Source organism: Leptinotarsa decemlineata, unplaced genomic scaffold (genome assembly GCF_025532065.1).
Source record: "Leptinotarsa decemlineata unplaced genomic scaffold, Ldec_3_MD MMD2_tig00000576_RagTag_RagTag, whole genome shotgun sequence".
NCBI classification, from domain to species: domain Eukaryota; kingdom Metazoa; phylum Arthropoda; class Insecta; order Coleoptera; family Chrysomelidae; genus Leptinotarsa; species Leptinotarsa decemlineata.
The window spans coordinates 3,094,009-3,109,813 of NW_027412551.1; the positions used below are offsets into that span (position 1 = coordinate 3,094,009).

The window sequence follows — 15,805 nt, forward strand, 5'->3', positions numbered from 1 at the left end:
TGTTATCATTTGTTTCAAAAGGTCTCCAGAAAGCTATATTGATGAAAGTACCCAAAAACACTAAGATTTTCACAAAAATCGGTTTAAACAATGGGATTGGAACCTTCCGTGTAAAAGTTGAAAAATTTTTCTAGAGATCAATTACCCCAACACTAAACTGATATTTTTGCACTCGACGCGCGATTCGCTAACAAGGTTAGCATCTTCAGGAGAAACAAATTGATACTGAATCTAAAGACAAGGGTTAGCTGTTGATATATCTGAAGTTTTTTGGTCCGATGTGGACTTTGTTTGTTAAATGATGATCATCCTAATTGATTTTTCAGTAATTAACTAGTGGAACCACATCGGACCAAAAAACTTTAGGTATATAAATAGCTAACCCTTGTCTTTCTCTACGGATTCAAATTGAACTGAAGCGCCGTCGAAACAACCTGAAAAAACAACCAGGAAGTTGGTCACGATAGTGTTAATCAACCCACTGTACGACATTCATTCGTAAAATTTTTTTCTGGAGATTTTAGTCTCGAAGATGAGCCCCGAAGTGATCGACATACAGTTATCAGGAGGAGAGTTCTAGGATCCTGGTAGAGAAACCAGGTACAAAGGGTGCGTGTGATGGCGGCAGAACTAGGCATCAGATCCCATGGGGTATTTGATGCTCTTAAACGTATTGGGGAGGTCAAAAAGCTCGAAAAATGGATGGCCCTCGATTTGAACAATCGACAGAAATTGTCGCGTTTCGAAATCTGTTCTTTACTGCTTTTGCACAACCAAAACGATCCTTTTTTGAATCCGATATCGTCAGGTTTGATGAAAAGTGAATCCTCTACGACAACAGGAGACGTTCCGGATAGTAGTAGGATACTTATCAGCAATCCAGGTACTTCGTTAAAAAAGAAACTCACCATATCCTAGATCAAAAAAGATCATGGTTACCGTATGGTGGTCAGTGGCTGGTGTGATTCACCCTAACTTCTTGTAACCAGGCCAAACCATCACAACAGTGTCATATTGTGGCGAAATCTACAAATAGTTGGGTTAGTAGCAGCTGGCACTGGTCAACAGAAGAGGTCAAATCCTGCTCCATGATAACGTCCGTCCGCAACGTCAAAAATCACCGTCCGAGAATTGAACGAATTGGGTGTCGAAGTTCTCCTTCAGCCACCATACTCCCCAGACCTTTCGCCAAACAACTACCATCTTTCCAAGCCCTTCGATAACTTTTTCGCCAATCAGGACCAGGCAAAAACGGCCATCTTTGACTTTATTGATCCCGAGCTCCCAATCTCAATGTTGACTGAATTAATTGACTTGTGTAACAACAGCAAAAGTATACTCATTCAAATGGAGCCATTTTTGAAAGAATTGAGTGAGTATTCACTAAGGTATTATATTTCAGAGTTTACTCATGAAAACGGACAAAACTTTTGAAACAACCTGTACTATCTGTGGTAATATTGCTTCATCAACTCAATTATATTGTGACTAACCCGACTTTTCAACTGCATTTGAAAGTTTTGCAGAATAATTTTGAGCAAATGAGATGTGCTGGTCTGACAGTGAATCGACGAAAGTGCAAGTTAGTGAGAACACTTCTGAAGTATTGAGGATATGTGGCGTTTCCGAATGGGGAATACACGTAGATCCAAAAAAGGTAGAAGTGTTGAACTTTCCAACCAACGCCTTCCAAAGCTGTGAAAGATTGTTTATTCTTAGATCTCACTTCATGGTATCGGTGTTCTGCATCCAACTTGTTGAAAAGAATTCATCCTGTGACCAACTTAATTAACTTGAGAACATAAGAAATGGAAATTGGATAGAGATACTGAAAAAGTTTTCCTAGATTAAAAGAAATGTCTATTTTCTGTTCTTATAATATGCGCTGAATTTTCAAACCGATGCAAAACGAAAGGCGCTGGAGGCCGTTTCAGAGCAAGACTTCGAGAACGGTAAGAATTCGCCCATGTTATTCGAAGGTAGTCATCAGGGTTTTCATGGTGATATTTGAAATGTTTATTATCAAGTTTTGACTAATAATGCGTGTTCCAAAAGGTTTTCTAATTTCAAGAAATCCTCGGGTCGTTTGGGTCATTGGGTTCTGTATTTGCAAATCTACGATTCCGAAATGATGTATCGTAGGTAAGAATTTCAGAAATATAATTCTGGGCTGAAAAAACCCAGGCCTAAAAAAGAAAATGCGTTTTTTGTTCAAAATTTCGGTCTTCAAACGCTCCGATAACGCTATATAATATTCACTGTTGATGATATTTTCCTTTCCGAAATAGTAGATGAATATTACACCACGTACATCCTAAAATACTGAGGCCAACCTTTCCAGACGATTGTTGTGCTCTCGGTTGCTTTGATTCCGGAGTGAAATGATTTTGATATCTCCACAGTGTCAGCCGACTTCACAGTGTCAGCTTTCTTTTGACAGCTGGTACTAACTTTAAAAAAATGGTGAATGCATTGAGACTAGCACCATCTATGTATAGTCTCGAGACTTTTCAGCCCATGTAGTATGAACATGAATAACGCCTTTGCCTTTAATGTCCTAGCCCGTAGGCCCCACATCAGGCATCTTCCCTCGCCACCACTATCAAGGGAACAACCCCTACTCCTTCAAACTCACCCCCCTCCGTCGCAAGGCGACGGCCATACGGAGAGACGAATCAACGGGGTAGAAAACCCTCTCATTTTTCTTTTATTTTCCCAAAAAACAAACACATATTACATCAATCATGAACTTAAAACATTATGGCTCCTTCAACACTAATCATACCTTATAGCAAAAAACTTAAATAAAAAAAACCTAAAACATTGTAGCAACTTCAGCATCAATCAAATATAATAACAAAAAATCATACATAAATTTTGTTTTTTCTTGACCCAACCCCTATATATCAGTTGTACAAGTTATGTTGCACATCCCTGGATATGTTTACAGTCTAGCAGTATAGCAGTATGATTGACAAGACTATAACCCCTCCTCTTAGTGTTCACCACGCTCGTTTGAGTGCAGCTCCACATCTATCCTTCGCTTTCTTCTCTCACCACATTCTCCGCCCAGTCGTTAACAAAACGTATCCATTCATGCTATTTCCCATTTATATCTCTCAGCATGATTTCGCCATTCATCCTTTCCGTCCTCTCCTTCCATTCTCACAAACCAATCCTGCCCCCGTTCATGCATTTATAAATCACGTGCTCTTTCGTTTCAGGCTCCCCGTACTCACAAGGGCAGGGAACCTCCAGACCCAGGTTAAATTTTGTCAGGTATCCCGGGAAGTTCCCATGCCCTGTAAGCAATTGGACAGCCTTCCGCGACAGATTCAAAGATTCATATCCGACTGTTCTGCAAAACCTGCAGGGCAGCCGCCCAGTCGTGCCTCTCTCCTATTCCCTCTGCCATTCTCTCCTAATATTCTCTTTTATTCTTTTCCTCTCATCCGTTTTGCTATATGCCTTCCTCACTTCCCATGTTATGTCTGCTTTATTCATGCCCTTGGTGGCTTCTTCATAAAGTATGTAGTATGGACAGAGGAAAACTGCACCAAATGATCACAAAAATGTACTTCGGATTAGTCTTCAGGACAGTAGACACTGCACTGGTTCTGATTTTCCATCACAAAGATTTTTGTGATTGTCATCAAATTACCACCTACTCTGAGAATGGAACTGTAATTATTTTAAAAAAGCATTTTTAGAAAAAAATTACGAATGTGGGGCCATTGAAAAATTATTAAATGAAACAATTATTTTTATTTATTGAAATAGGTACCATATACGAATTTTATTTTCATATTAAATAAACTCTGGAGAAATACCGAAAATTTCTGAAAATCATTTTGTAGTTGAAATCTTATAGGGTGCCCAAGAAGACGCTGGAAGAATGGGGTCGTTGATGATAATTGCTGGCATCGGCGGATCAGTCTTCACTGGTATCATACTTGATAAAACACACAGATATAAGTGAGTATTGTTTTCGTCATCAGATGCTTTTCTTGAGCTCGCATCCAATTTTACTCTAACAATAATGTCCTACAAGAAGATCAAATAAACAATATTTATCTCAGATGATGTCATGAATTTCAGATGATGATTACCTACTTGTCATATTTCATGGAAAAAAGTTGATATAAACATGTATCCTGTCTTGCTTCGTTTCAAAGTAACAAGATCTCATTTCTACTAAAAATATTGTTCTTTTATAGATAACTCAAAAGTATTTTTGCCGATTTCAATGAACTAGTTATGTTTGTTAGTAGTAAGAAGGAGCTTCTGTTCAGGTAATTAGATCACAGATAAAATTTCCAGTGGTGTCACAGAGGGTGATCTGATTGATATATATGGTAAAAATCCGTGTACGCCACTATTTTTCTCCAAGTTTCATTTTTTATCGAATTGAACAATTATTGAAGAAGCTCGTTTGAAGACAATGAAATTGGAAAAAGTAATTTCTTTGATTGTTTGTTCTGTAACATGTTCAAAATCTTTCCGCACAATATTACCTATTATGTATCCGATTCACACACGGAATATCCTAAATCAAACAATAAAAGAAAACAGATTTTCATTTCCAGTGCATTTATATAAAAGCTTCTCTCTAAAAATATTTTTCATAATTTTTCTTTTAAAACTTCTCCGAATCGAAGTGAAAATTGTAAATGTGTCAAACCCAGCAAGGTGGAAATAACTCATGAGATTATTACCGAAATGATATCAATTTGAAGTGAGAAATGATTTAACCACGACACTGCTTGAACAACATTCTTATTTTCTTCAAGATGTTTATAGGTTCTTCTTCTGGTTTACTTACGGATGCCACACGTGTGATGGAGAAAGGTTGCAATTGTGTTGGTTCAATTTTATGAAATAGATCTTTCTGAAGCTCACATTCTTTTAGGCTGTATTGAGGCAGTGGAGGCTTTGCAATTTGGTTGAGAGTGGGGTTTTCTAACTCGAGTCGCTAGTAGAAGAAGCAGCATCCAACTCCTCACACTGAAATAGAAGAATCTTGCATTGAATAAATGAAAAATGAGAAATAAATTATCTCTATATTGAATGAATACAATGAATATTAAAATACTATCGCTTGAATCCTATCAAATGGAAAAGTGGATTTTTTTAAAATTTGTTTTTGTCAAATGCAGTTCAGGCACTGTAGATTAATCTGAAGAGTTCTGATAATGGATCCACTCGATTTTGTTAATTACCGCTGTGAAACTTTTCATTCCCAAATATGAAACAGAACAAATCGATTTTCGAGATATGCTAAATAATCTAGGTTGCCTAAAACACGAAGAGTTGAAAAATAGAATATTTTTTCTCTGTAACAGTTTTAGAGTTACTCAGAACGTGTAGTTCATCTCTGCATATGCCAACTGAAGTTATGACTAATAATGAAAAAATGCATAGCAATTATTGAATCACTTGATACTGAAATGACTTAAAGTGAAAGTTTACTTATATGTGATTTGCTACATTATTTTATAGTTGTGATATTATTTGCAGAGAGACGTCTTCTATTGTATCCCTATTGGAAACTATCGTATTGGCAGGAGTTTTGTATGCTCTATCAGCCCAAAATAAATGGTTGTCATATACAATAATAACCGTCTTTGGGTAAGTAAGTCTTTTCATTCGTGTAAAATAATAATTGTTTTGTTCCAGAGAGATGGCTGTCTACAATATCAAGTGTTTGAAGGTGGTTGACAATGTTTCGTGGTGTATTCCATCATTTCGGACTTCCATTGTCTAATATAATATAAATTGATTTGAAATCCCTGAAAAAAAAATTTAAAAAATTAACCGAAAATAACAAATTTATTAAACAAAAAACAAAAAACTGAAGTGACAAAGAAATAACATACAAGCAACAACCAAAAAATAGAAAATTTAAATATTAATCAAAGCTAAAAACTGGAAAATAAAAAATATTATTAACAAAAAATGAAAAATAAAATATTTCAAACTAAGTTACGTCACGACGTTTCGATTGTTAGTATCCACAATCGTCTTCGGGTGATAACTGAACTTATTCCTTCGAGATCTGACTATTTATAGATCATTCGAGTGCTTTCACCTATCCCCTCTTCCCTCCTTCCGCTTCATTGGTTTTAGCGGGAGATGACCGTTTGGCGGGAGTTGGTCGTTTTTCGCTTGATTGGAGGTTTCCATATGTTACGTATCTCCAAGTTAGCGTGACAAAATGCGTTGTTGGACAACATATACGGATTTTCTCCTAAACTAGTGTTCCTCTTTGTGGATGATTTCAGCTTGAGCCCACTTGATGTTATGTTGATGAGTCCAAACATGCTCTGCTAATACGGATTTGCTGGTTTCTCCTCGCTGTGTGTGTTTCTTGTGCTCAGCAATGCGAACTTTCAATTGTCTCTTAGTTTCACCGATGTATGATTCTCCGCACTCGCAGGGTATCCGGTAAATGCAATTTTTGGAATCGCAGTTCGCGTTTGTTGGCCTGGTTTTTGTGAGGCTGTTACGGATAGTCTTCTCAGATCTGAAGCAGGTCCTGATGTTATACTTGGACCCAATCCTTCTTATCCTTTCCGATAATCCTCTGATGTAGGGAAGTATAAGTACTGATTGTGGCGGCTTCTCTTCCTTGTGGAGCTCTTGCTGTCTCCCATTCAGTGTCGGTCCTCTTCACCAATACGTCTAAGAAAGGCAATTCGTTGTGGTCTTCCTTCTCTATTGTGAAAGTGATGGAAGGACTTACGTTGTTGATGTGCTCCAGGAAAGTGTCTAGTTCTGCATGTTGTTGGACAGCATATACGGGGCTTTTTTGAATTTTCTCCTAAACCAGTGTTCCTCTTTGTGGATTATTTCAGCTTGAGCCCACTTGATGTTATGTTGATGAGCCCAATGATGCTCTGCTATTCCGGATTTGCTGGTGTCTCCTCGGTGTGTGTGTTTCTTGTGCTCAGCAATGCGAACTTTCAATGGCCTCTTAGTTTCACCGATGTATGATTCTCCGCATTCGCAAGGTATACGGTCTGGTAATTAATTTGAGACCTTATCAGTGCTCGACTGGCGCGTTCCAATATGCGTTCGGCTCTCTCTCCTGGGATTTGCGATTTCAGCAAGAAACCTTTGGGTATGATGTTTGTTGTCTCTAGTTCTGCACAAGAAGCTGAGATGAGGTTTCTTCTTTGGTAAGCTTGACCATAGTCTTCTCATATCCTCGGAATAAGTCGCTGGTTCCGGGTCCGTACCGGGTATTCAACGTTTGTTTGAAGGTGGTTGACAATGTTTCGTGGTGAATTTCATCAGTTCGGACTTCCATTGTCTAATATAATATAAATTAATTTGAAATCCCTGAAAAAAGTAATAAAAAAATTAACCGAAAATAACAATTTTATTAAACAAAAACTGAAATTACAAACAAATAACATACAAGCAACAACCAAAAATAAAAAAATACCCTGCGAGTGCGGAGAATCATACATCGGTGAAACTAAGAGGCCATTGAAAGTTCGCATTGCTGAGCACAAGAAACACACACAGCAAGGAGGAACCAGCAAATCCGGAATAGCAGAGCATGTTTGGACTCATCAACATAACATCAAGTGGGCTCAAGCTGAAATCATCCACAAAGAGGAACAGTGGTTTAGGAGAAATTTCGAAGAAGCCGCTTATATGTTGTTCAACAACGCATTCAGTCAAGCTAGCGTGAAGATACGTAACGTATGGAAACCTCTGATCAAGCCAAAAACGAACAACTCCTGCCAAACGGTCATCTCCCGCTAAAACCAATGAAGCGGAAAGAGGGAAGAGGGGATAGGTGAAATCACTCGAATGACATATAAGTCAGATCTCTGAGGAATAAGTCCAGTTATCACCCGAAGAAGATTGTGGCTACTAGCAATCGAAACGTCGTGACGTAACTTGGTTTGAAATCTTCAATTTTTCATTTTTTGTTAATAATATTTTTTAGTTTTCAGCTGTAATTAATATTTCAATTTTTCATTTTTTGGTTGTTGCTTGTATGTTATTTCTTTGTAATTTCAGTTTTTTGTTCAATAAAATTGTTATTTTGAAATTTATGATATGATAATAAATCTTCATTTCCCTTTGACGAGTACATGGAAAATGTTTCTACTCATTTTTGAAATGTCTCACATTTTAGTTTCATGCTGTTTTATGATATCTGGGAGTTTCTTAAAAATTCGTGGCCCCATATAATTGGAAGCAAAATATGCAGTATTTACTTTTGCAAATATAATATACGTGGAGTGTTTATTTTTAGTATTACATCCAAAAATATCTTCATTCAATTCAAAAAACGTATTTTCAAATCAAAAATATAAACACCTATATCAAAAATGTATATACATGGAAGAGATGAAATTTCGTAAATTTAAAAATGGTTTACATGAGTCCCTAAATGGAATATGTACCAAGGTACGCAATATACGTTTTTGACTAATGAAAACATCCGATGCTGAGGTGTAATTTCCCCAGAGACATATACCATACCTAAGCCTTGAATCGATTCAAGTGTAGTGAATTGCCAGTAACTGTGCCAAGAGAAGAAAATTCAGGGAATTCAATTTGCCATCAGTTTATTATAGTGGGTTTTCCAACTCAAAAGTAGGTCTAAATATACCCCAAGAATTCTGACAGATTTTTGAGTGTTTGTCAAAATTGTCAGATTTCCTCTAAAAATCTAGATTTTGTATTGGCTTCTGACGATTGTGGAAACGTTCTACCTCTATGTTTTCTATGTCGAGAAATAAAGAACGTTCATTGAAAAACATTGATAGATTATTCATCACATCACCACATTTAGTAAATTAGAATCAGGTGAAGGCAACACCAATGATAAATCATCTGCGTAGGCAGAGTGATGACAACTTTTTAAAACGCAATCAATCTGATTGATGTACAAAATAAACAACCCGAGATTCGAGAACATTCAGATTTTCTGTTATATTTTGTATTATTAGACTTTATTCGTATAGATACATGAAATAGTAGAAACAACAGTGATAATTTCAGGGCTATCTAATGTGATGTAAATAAACACATTTTTTGTGCTTACTTTGCAAACGCTGTCTACGAGATAGATCAAAAAATGGTAGATGTATATCAATAACCATTTTTATTCTCGAGAAATACTGACTTATTTACGGAGCGATTTTAATCAATACAGCATTAATCCTTATTCAATTAAGTACCTTCAACACATTGTGCATTTAATATAGATCAATATGGCTTTTTACAGCATGTAATTCAAATGAACGTTTTTGAAGATATTGCAGATTTAAAATGCAAGTACATAGCGATTGCGGAGGTACCGGCCGGGGCCGGCGATGCATTTCTATAAATAGCGCTTCGAAGGCCGCGCTTTTCCCTATAGCACAGTATGATTAGCAGCGATCGCACGGGTTTATATGTATATTTAGTATCAGCATTGCACCCGTGTGTAGCCGTGTTACAACGGAGTTGGTTACAAAATCTCAGCTGAACGAGTATTCTATCGAATATATAAGCAGAGAAAAGCGAATGGAGAAGTCGCTAGATGTAAAGGAAACCTGCTCGTCAATAGATGTGTAACGCAGGACTTATGGAGTCCTGCGTGTGGCCTAGATCGATTATCGTAAAGAATTTGATACAACATCGCATAGATTCATCTTACATCTACTCAGATGCATTGCAGTATCCAACAAAATAGTGAGATGCCTTCAACAACTGATACTTCTCTGGCGGACTCGCCCCATCATAACATCTGGTCAGACTAGATTCCAAACAAAATGGATCCCTTTCAGAAGAGGTGTATTCCAGGGCGATGCCCTCAGTTCCTGTATTTTCCGAATGTCACAATTGACATTATCCGTTGCTCCCAGAAATACTCAATGGCACAACTGTGGTATTCCCGTAATCCAGAGGCATAAGGTCACCCATTTACTTTATATGGATGGTACTCTTGAAGAAAGGATCTCCAACAGTCTCAGTGGGTTGTGAAAGAGTAAAGTCGTACTATCAGTATGAAATTTAGGATAGACGAATGTGGAACGGTCCATCTCAAAAGAGTATAGCTCATAGATGGAAGTATCATCCACCAATTAGATGCCGGACATGTACTTACTTGGGGGTGTAACAGTGTTACTCACAAGATACTTTATTCAAATGCAAGAAAACACTTTTGTCTTATTACCACTGGTAGATTTTATTTATACGACCGGTTTCGGGTTTGACCCCATTATCAAGTGCACCGCCTTATGCATGACTCGACCAAGCGACAAAACGCTTTTTTCCAGGAGAGTAAAATAACTTTACTGGTCCACCAAAAATCAGTGCGTCAGTGTTTAGATCTGCATTTTTTTGTGTTAACAGAAACGAATGCTACATATTCATGGCCACAATTATTTTTTTAAAAGCACCTATAGCCGAGCGCTGAAAAAATATAATGGCGCTTAGTCAAGTTATGCTTTAAGGGATAATCTCCTTTTTACTTCTACCCAAATGACCATATGACAGAAATATTATTTGGTCGTGTTATGCAAAATTTCGAAATACATGAAAAATAACGGTTTAGGTTTTGGAAATTTACCTCGTATTCACCCACTAAAAATAAAAAATATAGCCGGTTTACAAATTATATTTGAAAACAACTTTGGTCATTTACTACAAATAAAGAGAAAATAAATTTTTCTATGCATCATCCTCTAGATCAAAATCAGGGTTACCATTGTACCCGTCAATGTCTTCCTCAATACTGGGGTCACCCACCAAGTTCTTGTAGAACTTCTTGGCATCTTTTGGTATGAAGCTCAGTAAGAATTTTAAATCTTCAATTTGTTTTTCTGCAATAGGTTTTCCATTGGGCCAGAGACTTTCAAGGAGTTTATTGAATTCCAGGTTGGAATTATTTGAAGGCCTACCTCGTTTTTTTTCGATGTTTATTTCTCGGGCAGCAGTTTCAAAATGAGTTTTAATAAAAATGCTAAAAGGCTTTTCCTTCAGAACCTCAATCTCTCTAAATTTCAGCCAGTTCACCTTATTATTTTCTACGTCAACTTTTCTGTTCACTATAGATTTTTCTATGGCAGTAGTACCATAAAAGTTTTCACTTTTCATTCTGTGAACAATAAGGGGATTCTTTCGTCTGCAAGATCTCATAACATTTATATAGTCGTCCGGAGAGTACATTCGTTGTTGCAGCTTTAGGGCACATTCTATGTCGCCAAAATCAGTGTCGTTAGGGAGGAAGCTATGCCCAGATATCAGAAAGCGGAGAGTAATTTTTTGAATAGTTGGATGAACCTCTAGTATCGCTTTCAACATCAAAACTATTTTGATGTTTTGGTTTTGACCCCCACAGCTGTCAGACCAAAGTATCAGATGTTTACATGATATCATGGTATCGTCTTCCATTATATGTTTATACAGGCAAGATCCGACTTCCTGTGCACCACGACCAGCTTCACCTTCTAACCATAAGTAACAATGACCTTTGTTTTTTTTGCTGCATGAATTCATGCATTGTACAGCCACAGTTGACGCTTATAGAAGACCACATTGGTAGGTATACGTGGAAGAGGAAGAGTCTTTTCCAAATCAAAACAAAGAACTTCCAAATCTTTGTTATCTACTGCGTTTTTCCTGTCGTCTTTCAGTAAATTTCTTGCATCCTCTGCTGATTTTAAATGTGTTGCCTTCTGTTCCGCATACATATTTTGTTCCTCAAGTGTTCCAGAACATTTCAGTATCTCTAATTTATCACATGTGTTGCACGTATCTTTTTTCAATGACTTCCTTCTCAAGTTGAAATGAGTAAGGAAAATTTGCTTATATTTTGAGAATGATACGGGCATTCTCGATTCTGTTTTGTATATCTGATACATAACAGGCAAGGTGGTGTCAGTAAGCAAATAATAGGCATTTATTTGTTCTCGAGCATAATGGGATTTATATTTCGGAAACAAATCAATATGATTCAACACTTCTTTTTCACGTTCATCTGAAATCTTGTTTTTTCCTCCTCCGATTCCCCTACAGTCTTTTATTCCTTCTGGTCTCTTTCTAGATTTTAGTGCCAAGTCGACTTTGCCACTAGATATCCGAAAAGTTTGCAAAAAAAAATTGTTTGCATACTATAATATCATTCACTTTGTAATGTCTAGAGAACGTTCTTTTTTGCGAATTGTTATTTCTTTTCCTCTTAATAGGCACTTCATGTACCATTGCGCAAATTAAAGCTCTTTGGGCATCATGCGAACTTACTGTGTAAAACTTATCAAATTCTTCTTTTACTTTTTGTTCTCCAATTTTAGAAAAACATTGGCATTTGCACAAAAACTGGCGAAATTCTCTTGGTAATTTCATTTTTCCTTTTTGGGTGAAGTACTTTTTATTCTGGACACAATTTAGCTTTCTCATATTCCTATTTTGAGATGGAAATTTTCTCTTCCTTCCTTTGTTCGGGCGACCTTTATGATTATTTTCTTCCAAAACTGCATCCTCATCCTCAACTTCAACAGATATTGTTGCTTCAGGTTCCAGTTCAAAACTGTTAGGTTCTACTGAGACGATATTCTTTTTCAATTCATTCAGCTCCGTATCAGTGTTTGCATTTTCATCATTTTCTAGAGTCACTGGTGTCAAGTCTGTATATACCTTTTCCTGTAAAGAAACTCAACTTTAAAAAGCATATTAATATATTGTGTGTACTATTATTTAGTTTGGTGAATTGGGATGTTATAGATTTATGGTTTTCACTTTTTTTGAAATGTATTAAAAATTCTAAACTCAGAAGTTTTAAATACTCAAAAGTAAATATGGATTTTAGGAAATCATTTGATTCCGCAACCTACATACATGATAAAAAATGGGACCACTGTATAGCAAGAAATATTTTCTGGAGATCTCAATTATGTTGAAAGTTTTTACTTACCGAAATTGGTTCGCCACCAGAAATCAAATAATTATCATCTTCCAAAATACCTGGAACAGTCACTAATATTTTTTGACTATTAACTGCCGTTTCCTGAATAACATGTTCTTGTTCCTAAAGTTTTAAAGAAAATTATTGTCATGCTTTATATCTACTATAATACAAGGAATCCGTACCTCAAATATCAATTCACGAGCACGTTGCAATATTAAAGAAGTTCTTTTCATCATTTTAAAGCTGTTTTATTTTTGTCGAAACAGCGGTTACTCTGCACTTAACCACACTATATTATTTTTTCTTCTTCACACTTTTCCTGGAGATATGGACATTTTGCATTAGGTGATCAACGATCAACTTTTTGGTGGTTGGTCACATTATGCAAATCAGTCAAGGCACGTTTCTGAACTTCAATGAAAATGTATCGTTTGGTCAAGTGTTGCCAAATAAGAAAGTGCAGATTCAATCTTTGGCGCTTAGCTCTGTACGTTATAACTTCAAAATTGCAGGTTCCTGTATCTGCTTGAATTTGTTATAGGTAAATTACACTATTGTGCTTTAGATGGCACCAAAATCTCGAAATTTACGAAATGGCGCTTGGTCGAGTTATGCATAACGCGGTCCAAGTATAAAACTGAAATCTGAAGCTTGAAACCTCGGTTATATAGAATTTTCAGGTATGCTGCAAGGACAGGTATTCGAAAGACAGACAGACAAACAGACAAATTAAATTTTCTCAATAGTCTGCATAACAAAATTGGGTCCACAATAGAAATCGAACGAAACTAGGAGCTTAATTACTTAGATTTGAATATTTCGAGAGTTAATAATGGTTTTCAATTCAATATCTACCGAAAAAACACGTTCACAGACTGTACAATTCCCTTTGACTCATTCAGTCCACTCTCACATAAGTTATCCGCGTTTAGGTCGATGGTACACAAAGATTTTGCAATCCCTTCACCGGAAAAGAACTTCCAAGATGAACTAAAAACGATTAAACAAATTGCAGTAAACAATCAGGTACCAATTTCTCTAATAGAAAAGATTATATCAGGTAAAACTCACAAAACACTTATGAGTAAATTATATCCAAACTGCCGAGAACACAATATAGTCAAGTACAGTAGCATCAATTACTCAGGTGAACTTTCAGAAAGTATTCAAAATTATTTCTTCAACTACAAAATATCAACAGCTTTCACAAGTAATAATAATTTAGGTAGAACCCTGTTTAATTCAAAACCCAAAAGGAATAAAATGAAAAAAATCTGGTATATATAGAATAGGGTGTGGCGAATGCTCTGCAGTATATACAGGCCAAACCGGTAGAAATTTTGACATAAGACTGCGTGAACACGTCTGTTTGGATAAAAAATCTACAATGTACGAACATCTTCAAGAATTAAAACACAAATCACAAGTAACCTCAAAATGAATTTTTTGGAGGCCATGGAAATCAACAAATCGATTAAAAACCAGAAATATATTTATAAGTTTAACAACCCTAGAATTTTCAGTGTGTAATTTTAAAGTTGGCATTCTGGTTCGCACAACTACCTGTCTTTTAAATACCTATCCTTGCAGCATACCTGAAAATTCTATATGACCGAGGTTTCAAACTTCAGATTTCAGTTTTATAATTAATAATGAGGTCAAACCCGAAACCGGTCTTATAAATGAACTATACCAGTGGTAATTAGACAAAAGTGTTTTTATTCATTTCATTAAAGTGATCATGAATTACCATATAATAAATATGTCATCAATCACACATATCACAAGAGATAGCAGCAGTGATGAACTCTTTTCGTGGCAAGTATTAGCGCAAACTTCGACTGATCTGGTCATCGGAACTGTCGGGGAAGAACAAAGTTGCTGCTACGAATATGCTTGCCGTTTCAGTTTAACTCTTCTCGTTTGAAGTAGTGTGGAATTCTGAAACATTCCAAACAGATGATGATGAACAGATGAGTACACAGTTATGATAAATAATGATAAAAACTGTATCATCAGAATAAAAACAGCTGGAAGTACTCCAGGCAGTTATCGAAAATCCTGAAAAGTGTTCACATCAAATCTATGAATAAATGAGTGTGAAAAAACACTGCATTCTTCAGATGACAATCATAAGCACATGATATATAAGCCGTTTTATAACAAGTCAAAATAATTGATTTTTTTTGTGTTCTTGGAATAGTATTTTCAACATGGCCTTCAATTATTAACGCTATTCATTTTCATCTTTGAATATTCGTCCATTTTTTGTTTGTACGGAAATCATCTCATCATGAACGTAACTGTTGGAAAATGTTTTGCTTCATCTTCAGACAGCTAATCATATGACAGATATTTTCCAAATACACTGTCTACTGGCTAACCAATATTGTGTGAAAATTATGAATAATTTCTTATGATTCATTGAAGTGTTCTCAGCCTCCTACCTCTCATACTGTATTTCATTTCAGGATTTTCCAGAGTGCTTATTTGCCAGCAGGAGTGGAATTTGGGATGGAAATAACATATCCTTCACCTGAGAGTACAGTGTTGGGAATTCTATACGCCACATCGCAGATTATAACTGTCGTTCTTACCATTATATTTGGACAAATTATAGGAAAATTTGGAGCATTTTGGGTTCTTACTGGAATGATCATTACTTTGGCACTGGGTACTACTTTATCAATAATGACGCCGAATGAACTGAAGAGGCAGACATTTTTTGAAATACATAATCGTGTAAAGTTCACGCAGGTTCCTCAGCATGATAATGATAATGTGATATAAGACTGTATGGACCATGTACCAAACAATCACAATGGGTGTTATATTGATGGACTCTATTTCTGTCATGTTAATTTCACAAATAAAATCGTTGACAAAAAA

The 15,805-nt window shown here is 36.2% G+C and overlaps 1 protein-coding gene across 1 annotated transcript in view; it reads left to right on the forward strand.

Moving 5' to 3' along the window:
• The window catches only part of LOC111512390 (choline/ethanolamine transporter flvcr2a-like), a 38,645-nt gene extending 22,840 nt beyond the window's left edge, over positions 1-15,805 (forward strand). The window contains exons 5-7 of the mRNA XM_074174275.1: positions 3,872-3,975; positions 5,518-5,628; positions 15,388-15,805. Of these exons, the coding sequence (XP_074030376.1) occupies positions 3,872-3,975; positions 5,518-5,628; positions 15,388-15,706 (534 nt within the window). The 3' untranslated portion in view covers positions 15,707-15,805. The remainder of the gene's footprint in view (positions 1-3,871; positions 3,976-5,517; positions 5,629-15,387) is intronic.